This window comes from Silene latifolia, chromosome 1, assembly GCF_048544455.1.
Source record: "Silene latifolia isolate original U9 population chromosome 1, ASM4854445v1, whole genome shotgun sequence".
NCBI lineage: Eukaryota > Viridiplantae > Streptophyta > Magnoliopsida > Caryophyllales > Caryophyllaceae > Silene > Silene latifolia.
In genome coordinates, this window is record NC_133526.1 from 143,628,033 (window position 1) to 143,639,567 (window position 11,535).

An 11,535-nucleotide genomic window follows, 5' to 3' on the forward strand; every position below is an offset into this window, starting at 1 on the left:
AAACCGAGCTTCAGAGTCAAGGGGTCGAGAACATTGATGATAATGAAATTTATATTGAAGAACATGGAGGGTTTGATAAGAAAGGTAGAGTACTTGGCGCGGGAAATGCAGCACCACAAATTTGGGAGCACCACCGCCGCTCGACTGGTAACCTCTTTTCTACTCCTCATACTCCGGGTTTTGTTGGTAGAGTCGTAAAAGAGAATGCGCGACTAAAGTCGAAGCCGAACAACAATCTCAAAGGCTTGCGGCAATAGAGGAGTTCTTGAGCCAACAAGGTTTTACCACTCAAACTTGTAACCCCGGTGGTGTATCTCAATCTAGAAATGACTTTGATGATGATGGTGGCGACAATGCTAGGCCTACTCCTACTCATGTGTATTGATTAGTAGTTGTTAGTTGATCTCCTACCCCTAGTTTATGGACTTATTTAGCTTTCTTTGTTGAACAATTATTGTACTAAACGGTTGTAAACCTTTTATTTTAAGTTAATGCGAACACTTTGTTTGGAAATCTCGTCTTGAACGAGTTGTGAATTTGTCAATTGCTGGATTTTCTGTATGTTTGTAGGAAACCGGGAGTATATGTAATTGCTTTCAAAGCAATTTGGGCGCTGGAAAAGCGCTGTAAAACCCACCGGTTATTTTTTCTTCATGATGGAATTTGCGACGGAAAATCCGTCGCAAATGTTGACTTTCATGTTGACTTTGGGGACACGTGTCCCATATGAACAGTGATCTGCGACGGAAAATCCGTCGCAGATATTGACTTTCTGGTTGACTTAAGTGCCTACGTGGCCTGTATGAACAGTGATCTGCGACGGATTTTCCGTCGCAGATATTGACTTTTTGGTTGACCATTATGTCCACGTGGCCTCCCATGAATAGTGTATGGCGACGGAAATCCCGTCGCAAGTCCCTTTTTTGCGACGGGTATCTGCGACGCTTTGATCCGTCGCAGATATTTAGTTGCAACGGAATTCCCATCGCAAAACCAAATTTTGTGACGAAATAAAGCGACGGGTTAAATCCGTCGCAATTCCGTCGCAAGTTCTATTTTTGCGACGGGATTAACATATTTGCGACGGAGTTTTCCGTCGCTATGGAACCTTTTCTTTGTAGTGTACTTGATTTCGTAGCCATTGCGAAAATTCTTTTTCAAATTTATTCCGCATATCATCGACAGATAGATGAGGATGTTGTTTACTTATAAATTCCTCAAACTTCCTGATCACACAATGAATTTATAATTTCTATCACTATATAATTAGTAAGTTTAGTTATAACATGAAATTTAAAAGATTGAAATCGATTATTTCACTTACGTTTCATAAGGATTCATTTTCTCTCAATTACATAAAATGTACATGTGAGCACATTGATATTCTTTGTCATCAAGATACCTGATCTGACACTTCCCTGAGGTTTTTCCCATATGATCTTGAAAAAGTTCAGGCAAATTTGAATCAGTCTGATGTTCGACACAAACATCGAGTTGTTTTGCTTTTGTGTCTATATGCTTCTCAAAGTAGAGAGAACAAAAATTTGAGATTTCTTCAAGTAAATAAGCGTTGCATATAGAACCTTCGACCCGAGCTTTGTTACCAATTTTTCGTTTCAAATGATTTAGAAACCTACAAGTTAATAATTGTATATAAGATTTCAAACTATTGTTGCATTTACCTAATAAATGAAAATGTAGGTGTTCATGATTACCTTTCAAATGGGTACATCCATCTATATTGTACTGGTCCACCGACTTTGACTTCATAAGGCAAGTGAACCGGTAGATGTTCCATGGAATTGAAAAAAGATGGTGGAAATATCTTCTCTAATTTGCACAAGATCTCAGCAATATTATTTTCTAGACGTGTCATGTTATCAATTTGAAGAGTTGATGCACACACGTCTCGAAAAAATTGGCTAATCTCGGTTATCGCACACCATTCATTCTTGGGAAGCAAATGCTTTAGAGCAACAGGTAGTAGACGTTCCATAAATACATGACAATCATGACTTTTCATGCCATGTAGCCTTAAGTCCTTTAGGTCTACACACCTACTTAAATCAGAAGCATATCCATCCGGAAACTTCAAATTGAATATCCAGTTACAGAGTACCCGCTTCTGTTCCTTTTTAAGAACAAACATATCTCCTTTCCGTTGGGACTTGCAAACTATTTTCAAGTCTTTTTGTGCATTCGGTTTAAAGCTTGTTTTATTTTTCTCATCCATAATCGTGTGAATCAGTTGTTCAAAGAAATTCTTTTCAATATGCATCACATCTAAATTATGTCGAATTAACAAAGTCTTCCAATATGGAAGATCCCAAAATATACTTCTCTTCCACCAACCTTCCCTTTTCTTTTTCAACTTCAACAACTCCTCATCAGTTGCATCAACAATAGAAGGTAAATATTGAACATGTTCCCAAACTTCGTCACCCGTTAGTCTAGTAGAAGCGATGTCAGCCTCCACAGGTCTATCCTTTCGAAAATGTTTGTTATCTTTCCGAAAAACATGATTAGGCAATAAGAATTGTCTGTGACAATCAAACCAACTCCACTTTTTACTATGTGTAAGCCAAAACGACTTAGATTCATCAACCCTACAATATGGACATGCATGTTGACCCGCTGTAGTCCAACCAGATAACATGCCATATGCAGGAAAATCGTTGATTGTCCACAAAAGTGCAGCTCTCATATCAAAATTTTGCTTCCTGGACACATCGTACGTAAACAGCCCATTTTCCCACAAATCTTTCAACTCTTGAATCAACGGTTGCAAATATACGTCTAAGTTTTTCTTAGGATTCTTGGGACCGGGTATAATCAAAGACAAAAAAATGAATTGTTTCTTCATACACAACCAAGGAGGCAAGTTATATGGGGTCAACATCACCGTCCAACATGAGTACGGCCTTCCAAATTGATTAAATGCTGAAAACCCATTAGTGCACAGCCCGAGTCGGACATTTCGAGGCTCACTTGCAAAATCAGGATGTTGTTTATCAAAGTGCTTCCAAGCCTCTCCATCACTTGGATGAGACATTATCCCATTAGCACGAGGGTTCTCGTAGTGCCATCTCATTTGTCCCGCAATATGTTTAGTTGCATAAAGTCTTTGGAGCCTTGGTCCTATCGGGAAATAATATAATGGGTTTTGGGGTACTCGTTTTCCATTTGAATTAGATTTAGATTTGTATCTATCTCGGCCACACTTCTTGCATTGATCAAGTTGATGATCATCATTCCAAAAAAGCATACAGCCAATAGGACATGCATGAATCTTCTCATGAGGAAGCTGGAGAGCTTTAAGCACTTTTTTTGTCTCATAAAAACTTCGAGTCATACAATTATTGCTAGGAATCATATCCTCAATATATGACGCGAAACCATCTACACACTTATGCGGCATATTGAACTCACATTTCAAAGTCAATAGTCGCGCCGCTGATTGTGTAACACCCCCATATCCATAGGAGCCTTAACTAGGCCTTCCTTAGCATATAAGGGCATTACCATCTCGGTTGCCCGAGGAAAGTAATTATCAAACGTCAATAAAAGAACTATAAAGTTGTGTTACAAGTGATTTAAATCAAAATACAATACAAAGGTACAACTCAAGGACTACTCGCTATGACCATCATAACTCGTGAAGACTCATCCCCGCCTAGACTCCAGCTATCCACAACATCAACACCTGCTAAGACCGACTGCTCACCATAAGGGATCACGGCAGACACATAACAAACAAACAACCAAACAAGGTCAGTACTGAGACAAGACAAGACAATGACAACTACAATCAACAATACAAACAACACTACCAACTCCAACCTCAGTCACCGCAACCCAATCAACTCTGTCACTGACTGTCCACTGGACCAGCCCTGCCAGTAGGGGACCGCAGCCGTTCCCACCTAAGCCCCGCTCATCGTACGAGCGATAACCCTGTCCATTAATGTGCACATACCCTCCCGTGGCGGGTTCCACGAAGGGCGAAACTAGGGCGTGAAGTCACTCCCGCAAGTGACCCCACTCAGCCGAGAACGCATCTCGAGAACCATCAACAACGATCACCACCACAGTCACAACACACGCGAATACTATATCAAACAAGCACAACACTACCACAACGACCGACACACTAGACCGTCAACAGAAACTGAGTAGGCGAACCTACCTTTAAGCGACCGCAACCAATCCATGCCGACAGATAACACATCCAGCAACCAAGCAAAGCCTATTACCATCATGCAAATATCTATTACTACAAGCAAAACCCTAACTATAGAAGCAAAGGCACGGATGATGAATATGACATACCTAATAGGGGAAACTCAGCAAGAGACCGCTACCCGACTCAAGAGACGCTCTCCTAAGGCTCAAGAATCTTCACAAAGGCTTCCATGGAGGTTTTGAGGTGAAGGGAAGGGAAAGAGGCGGCTGAAGGATAGGAGGAAAGTGGCGAAAGTGATTTGCGGATTTAACAAAACGCGATATAAAACCCTCGCTGAAAACCGGGCACTCGATCGAGTACCCAACCTACTCGATCGAGTGCCCCCCTACTCGATCGAGTACCCTAGCTACTCGATCGAGTAGCCTCTACTCTATCGAGTACCACTCTTACAACGCACCCCAAGATGGTTTGGCATACTTCCCTAAGGTTACTCTCGCTTCCAAGGGCAGTCAACGCTGGTCAAAGGGTCCCTAAAAGGGCGGGTATTACAGTCTTCCCCCCTTAAAAAGAACTTCGTCCCCGAAGTTCAACTCACCTCTCCCGCTCATGGCACGGAACCAACCCAATCTCACCAATCTTCCCGATCAGGTCATCATTCCTTGTAAATACTATTCCCCCCCCCCATGTCATCATCATCACCGTCCACAATTAAACCTATCGACTCTTGCCACTATCATGCAAGCATTATCACAGTCAACCGTTATTTTATATACACATAAAACATCCGACGCGCAGTGCGAATCGCCGCTCACGAACTTCCAACATACACTAATTACTGCCCAACCATCAAACTAGAACATGTCTCATATCAACTTTCATGTGGTACAACTAATGCCACCATGTTACTTGGCAACATGATTCAAATACGATCACACTCACTTTAAAGAACCAAAGAAAGTAAGTCGTTATAATTCAACAACAAATTGATTATTATTTTTTTTTTTTTTTTTTTTTTTTTTTTTTAAACACCTGACCCCAACCACCTTATAAACAACCACCAACAACATTATAAACAAGCAAAACACCATTCGAAAACAACCTTTTTATTCCGCGACATTACTCTTCCCCTCTAAAAAGGAACTTCGTCCCCGAAGTTCACCACCTAAATTATCACGCATATTAATTATTATTTGCATCTTAATCATTAAGGAGAACCGTATTATTTGTTGTGGACATTACTCGCTAATTATACACTCGTTAATTTAGAAATCATACCCGAGTCACCGGAATAACTAGTTACCGTTGACCACACACGTTAACATGATATGCACAATTATGGGCGGAGTTACAACTCCGATAAGTAGATCGTAATGAGGCGTATGCCATATTAAAGCAACAAGAAAATGATTACCGCTTCACTAATCGTGACCACTATGCTTATAAAAGTTCAACCACATCTTGCAACATATGAATTGACGGTTTAAAGGTGTTACTACGCAGTCACAACTACTTTAAACATTAAACTCGCAAATATAAAACAATTGAACATTTTTAATTTCCAAAAACCCCTCAGAATATGCTACTCGATCGAGTAACTAGCGGTACTCGATCGAGTGCCATGCTACTCGATCGAGTGTCTTGGCTACTCGATCGAGTAGCCCGAGATCGAAATGTATCTTTACTTCCCTTCCTGCAGCTACTCGATAGAGTGTGGGGTACTCACGAGTACCGCAGTCAAGTACTTTTCCATAACCCGTCGCAAACCAACATATCACACATGATTGTCACATAAATTGAGTCGGGATGATGCCCCGACTCTCATTAATCCTGCAAAAGGTTAGTGTAGCAATTCCGGCCTTATGGCCAATCATACAAATCCGACTAAGTTTCAACAATAAAAGGAAAGAACTACCAAAGTCTAACAACAATATCACTATCTAACATCAACTACTATCAACATCGATAAGGACGAGGAGTATCACTCCTCCTGCTGCTGCTGCTGCTCGAACATCACCTCATCATCACCACCACCTGAAGTACCTGCTCCTGCTGACCCGATCCCCGCATCCACCCCTGCTCCTGCTCCTGGGCCCACGTACCATGGGTTCAAGCCACCGTAAGGGAAGGACTGAGGTGCCCCCCACGTCGACTGATCCACCCCGTAGGCATGGAAAACCCCCGAGTAGCTCCCTAATCCACTCCACCAAACTGGATGCGGTCCCTCGGTCCCTATCCCCTGGGTGTACGCCATCTCGTGCATGTTCCGAAGTGTCAAGGTAGATGACACTCTCTCCGCCGCTGGTAATCGGATCGCGTCTCCGGGGTGTCGAGGTAAGGGTAGCATGGGAAAGGTCATTCTTCTTCTTCGGTGCTGCTCGGGCGGCCTAGGCTCCGAGGCCCTTTCTCTCACTCGACGGGGTCCCCTCACCACCCTAGGCCTCTCTGCCACCTGAACTCCCGCATTCTCGCCCTTCGTCGGCTCCGGCATCTCCTCAAGGATGGTGCCGTCAATGAGATAGGTCTGCAGCTGGCGAGGTCCGTCATCCTCCTCCTCCTCCTCGTAATCAGAGTCCACCGTCACTACCGTCGGCTCCAAGGGCTCCGTGGGTGGGAGGTGCTCAGGAGCTGGAACCTTCATCCAACTCATGCCATACACCCTCCATGCTAGGCTACCGTCAGCCAAGGTCCTCAACCATTTCAGGTCGAGATAATATTCACGATCCATGGTAGGCACTGGAGTAGCTAGAGGCACATATGCCGAAGAAGCCTCAAAGGAGGTTAGCTTTTCAGCTAACCGAGTGGCAATGGCACCACAACTCAGGTACCGGGAAGAGGAAGAAGCCATCAAGGCAAGAGCAGCACAGACTATAGAAGGAGCGTTAAAGACCACCTTCTTGGCCCGCTCCGGGTTGAGGTACGACATCAAAAGCAAGACCTCATGGTTGTTCAACTTACTAATATCCTTTCGGTCATAGAGGAGGTTCGAAAGAGAGCGGAGGAAGACCCTCAAGGTAACATGCTGAACATCATTAATCAGCATGTTACTCGAGGTGGGAGCTTGCTTCCCAGTCAAGCAAGGCATTAGGCGGCAGACGCCACACTCAGCTGGAATGTCAGTGATGGAGTCCTTGGGAGGCTTGGCCAACCCAAGGTGAGAGGCAAACAGGTCCATAGTCAACAGAAAACTGGTATTCATCAATCTAAACTCAACAGTCTGACCCACTGGGTCATAGCTAAAAGAGCTCAGGAACTCCAAGGTAAGAAAAGGGTAAGTATGCTTCCTCAGCCTATACAAACCACTAAAACCCAAGGTCTCGAATATATGACGGATATCCGTCTCTATTTCCAACTCTTCTAACACACCGGTGTCTATACACTTTGTGGGTCTCATCTTGCGTTTTTGTAAAGCTACAAAACGCTCCCTTTGCTTAAAGTCGACAAAAACAACAGAAGGGTACTCAGAAACTGCGGGTACTACCGGTCCACTAGCCTCCCCCCTCTCAAGTGGATCAACCCTTCCCCGTTTACTCTGACGGGTTCCAAGGTTTAGTCTCGGCATCTGCTTTAGACATATGTTCAAACAATTTATATAAACATGCAAGCATATACTTCATGTAATTTGGGTTCTATATACTTAGTAAGTTTACTAATTCATCAACCAGTTCCATATTTGAAGCACATAAGTCATGCCACCAAACTTAGATGCTCAGCTAGGTACACACCAATTTACCAACAATTCTCAAAGATGTGAAGCACATATTTCACGTTGTTACTTTGAGTATGAAGATAAGTATACATGCTCATTAGCAGTTTCTACGATTTCAACATACAAGTTCATATTATTACTACTCATAAGCCATAGTGGTGAAGGTGATTATCATGATGGCCGCATATGCTCAGCGAATTTGAATACCCTATCATGCTTCTAAGGGTTGTTCTAGTACATTGCTAATTACATGTTACTAATTCAAGAGAATGAATAATTTATGACAAATCAATATCACCCTTCACTATTATGTAAAACAACTCAATTAAAATTTTCAGACGGTCTTTACAGCTGTGAAAATTGTGGCATGTATTCATCAATCATTGTTTCTATTATCATATTGAAGTTCAATTCATGCTTATATTGTCAATTACAACATCAATTTTCCAGTTCTAAGTCACGAATTTCCCATAAGGCACTTTTAAGACGGAGTTTTAAGGCAACTTTCCAAGGGTAAAATCATCAAAATTCATTCTTCCACATGATATAAACAATGTATAGTACTTAATTCCATCATCTAATCAATGTAAAACAATCAAAAATCAATTTCAAATTTGTAAACCCTAGAAATTTCGATTTCAACTTTGAAACTTTCTAATCTAATTTACAGCAATTAGTCACCAACAAACATGGAAAAGAGGCATGTGAATCATATTTCAACTATCTAAAGCAACTATTACTCATGTGAATCGAAAATTTCAGATTATCTCATCATTCTAACACATTCAAAGTAACATATCACATAAATTAAGAAGAATAATATACCTTGATTGATTAGTAAGATAAAGAAACGAATTAAACAAGAAAATCAACCCCAAGAATCACTACTAACCCAAGAGAAAGAGAGGATTTGAGAGAGATTAAGGGATTTGAGAGTGATATAGGATGGTTGTGTCGAAATATGGAGGAATAAGAAGAAGAAATAGAAAGATGAAGGGTTTTAAGAAAACCCGTAGGAATGCTGCACAGTAACCTACTCGATCGAGTGCCTGGGGTACTCGATCGAGTAACACCCTACTCGATCGAGTAGGAGCTAAATCATCGAGTAACTGCGGGATTTTCCCACATTCCGACGTTATAGCCTCCTAACTAGATCGAGTGAGGTCTACTTGGTCTAGTACGCACTCGCACTCGGTCAAGTATAGCTAAGTGCTCGATCAAAAGTACGAAGTAACTTGAAGATTCCTGCAAAAACAACACCGCGTGTCGATTCCAACTAAGTTCGGAATTTGGCACTCATTATCAAATTCATTCACGTATTACCATTATTAACAAAGTCTACCATATTTCCAAACAAATGAAGCTTATCCCACGTACACTACAACCTTTACCCTACTCGGTCTACTACTACCGAATCTCCCATAAACACATTCACGTCATTGTATTACTTTTAAGCTTACCATATATACTACTACTAAATTGAAACATTTAAACTAACATCGGTTCATTCTTTCACGTATTACATAATTGCGTACTTTTCGAAACAAACTAATCTGCCATGTTTCACATTCTATCATAAGCAATTTATTTTGCCTAAATCAAATATTACGCAGCGGAAAATTTCAGCTGAATAGCAAAGCATAAACACATTATCACATACTTGATTCGGGTCATTACTCACCTACATTATAATTATCATTATAGTCATCGCGGTAGGATCTATAACCTCACGTACAACTCCCGTCATCATAAATTCTATGGCAACTACCCACGTGTTCACTATTCATATTACACATTTGATTTCACACTTTCACGCATCTCCATGACAAGAAATTTCGTCACGCATCACATAGCTATCATATAAGCTCACTAATCATTCAAAGAACCCATAACTTCATCAACAATTACCATGTTCGATCCATACATTACTATCACACCGCTATTAATTCTAACAAAACTTAACCGGAGGTAGCTCCGGCACAATTAACATACCTAGTACACATAGAGACACGGACTCCACATTCCCATCCCGTGTGACTGGCTTAAGTGTCATGGGGCCAAGATTTTGAAATGAGGGCGCCTACTCACCCAAAATCTAGCATCAGCCGGGGCTCCCATTACACATACACCAGGTTCATTTTATTAGACTCTCTACATTCGTTATGTTCATTCGTTACAGGTTCCAAAATCGTCGCTCTGATACCACTTTGTAACACCCCCATATCCATAGGAGCCTTAACTAGGCCTTCCTTAGCATATAAGGGCATTACCATCTCGGTTGCCCGAGGAAAGTAATTATCAAACGTCAATAAAAGAACTATAAAGTTGTGTTACAAGTGATTTAAATCAAAATACAATACAAAGGTACAACTCAAGGACTACTCGCTATGACCATCATAACTCGTGAAGACTCGTCCCCGCCTGGACTCCAGCTATCCACAACATCAACACCTGCTAAGACCGACTGCTCACCATAAGGGATCACGGCAGACACATAACAAACAAACAACCAAACAAGGTCAGTACTGAGACAAGACAAGACAATGACAACTACAATCAACAATACAAACAACACTACCAACTCCAACCTCAGTCACCGCAACCCAATCAACTCTGTCACTGACTGTCCACTGGACCAGCCCTGCCAGTGGGGGACCGCAGCCGTTCCCACCTAAGCCCCGCTCATCGTACGAGCGATAACCCTGTCCATTAATGTGCACATCCCCTCCCGTGGCGGGTTCCACGAAGGGCGAAACTAGGGCGTGAAGTCACTCCCGCAAGTGACCCCACTCAGCCGAGAACGCATCTCGAGAACCATCAACAACGATCACCACCACAGTCACAACACACGCGAATACTATATCAAACAAGCACAACACTACCACAACGACCGACACACTAGACCGTCAACGAAACGAGTAGGCGAACCTACCTTTAAGCGACCGCAACCAATCCATGCCGACGATAACACATCCAAAACCAAGCAAAGCTTATTACCATCATGCAAATATCTATTACTACAAGCAAAACCCTAACTATAGAAGCAAAGGCACGGATGATGAATATGACATACCTAATAGGGGAAACTCAGCAAGAGACCGCTACCCGACTCAAGAGACGCTCTCCTAAGGCTCAAGAATCTTCACAAAGGCTTCCATGGAGGTTTTGAGGTGAAGGGAAGGGAAAGAGGCGGCTGAAGGATAGGAGGAAAGTGGCGAAAGTGATTTGCGGATTTAACAAAACGCGATATAAAACCCTCGCTGAAAACCGGGCACTCGATCGAGTACCCAACCTACTCGATCGAGTGGCCCCCTACTCGATCGAGTACCCTAGCTACTCGATCGAGTAGCCTCTACTCTATCGAGTACCACTCTTACAACGCACCCCAAGATGGTTTGGCATACTTCCCTAAGGTTACTCTCGCTTCCAAGGGCAGTCAACGTTGGTCAAAGGGTCCCTAAAAGGGCGGGTATTACAGATTGCAACAAAGACATCTTACTCCCTTCATACACAGGTTCTTCTGCTTTTTTTAACACCTCAAAAAAAGCAGTCACTTTAGGGTTTGGAGATTCGTCGACTTCTTCAGCATTAAGGGCTTCCTCCATTATTTGTTCAATATTATCACGTAACGCATGATTCACCATCT

At 42.3% G+C, this 11,535-nt stretch overlaps 1 protein-coding gene across 1 annotated transcript; it reads right to left on the bottom strand.

Moving 5' to 3' along the window:
- Nucleotides 1-1,099: 1,099 nt before the first annotated feature.
- LOC141657220 (uncharacterized) lies at nucleotides 1,100-3,418 on the bottom strand. Its single transcript, XM_074464379.1, has 3 exons — nucleotides 1,716-3,418; nucleotides 1,403-1,633; nucleotides 1,100-1,226 (listed from the first exon to the last, which is right to left on the bottom strand). Exons 1-3 carry the CDS (start codon nucleotides 3,416-3,418, stop codon nucleotides 1,100-1,102), a joined length of 2,061 nt encoding a protein of 686 aa, XP_074320480.1.
- Nucleotides 3,419-11,535: the final 8,117 nt, after the last annotated feature.

Excerpts from the sequence above, each read along its gene's own strand:
- LOC141657220 (XM_074464379.1), bottom strand. The coding sequence starts at position 3,418 with ATGCCGCATAAGTGTGTAGATGGTTTCGCGTCATATATTGAGGATATG. Across the intron at positions 1,634-1,715 it reads TGGATGTACCCATTTGAAAG|GTTTCTAAATCATTTGAAAC; the intron begins GTAATCATGAAC and ends ATTAACTTGTAG. Across the intron at positions 1,227-1,402 it reads TCAGGGAAGTGTCAGATCAG|GAAGTTTGAGGAATTTATAA; the intron begins GTATCTTGATGA and ends TTGTGTGATCAG.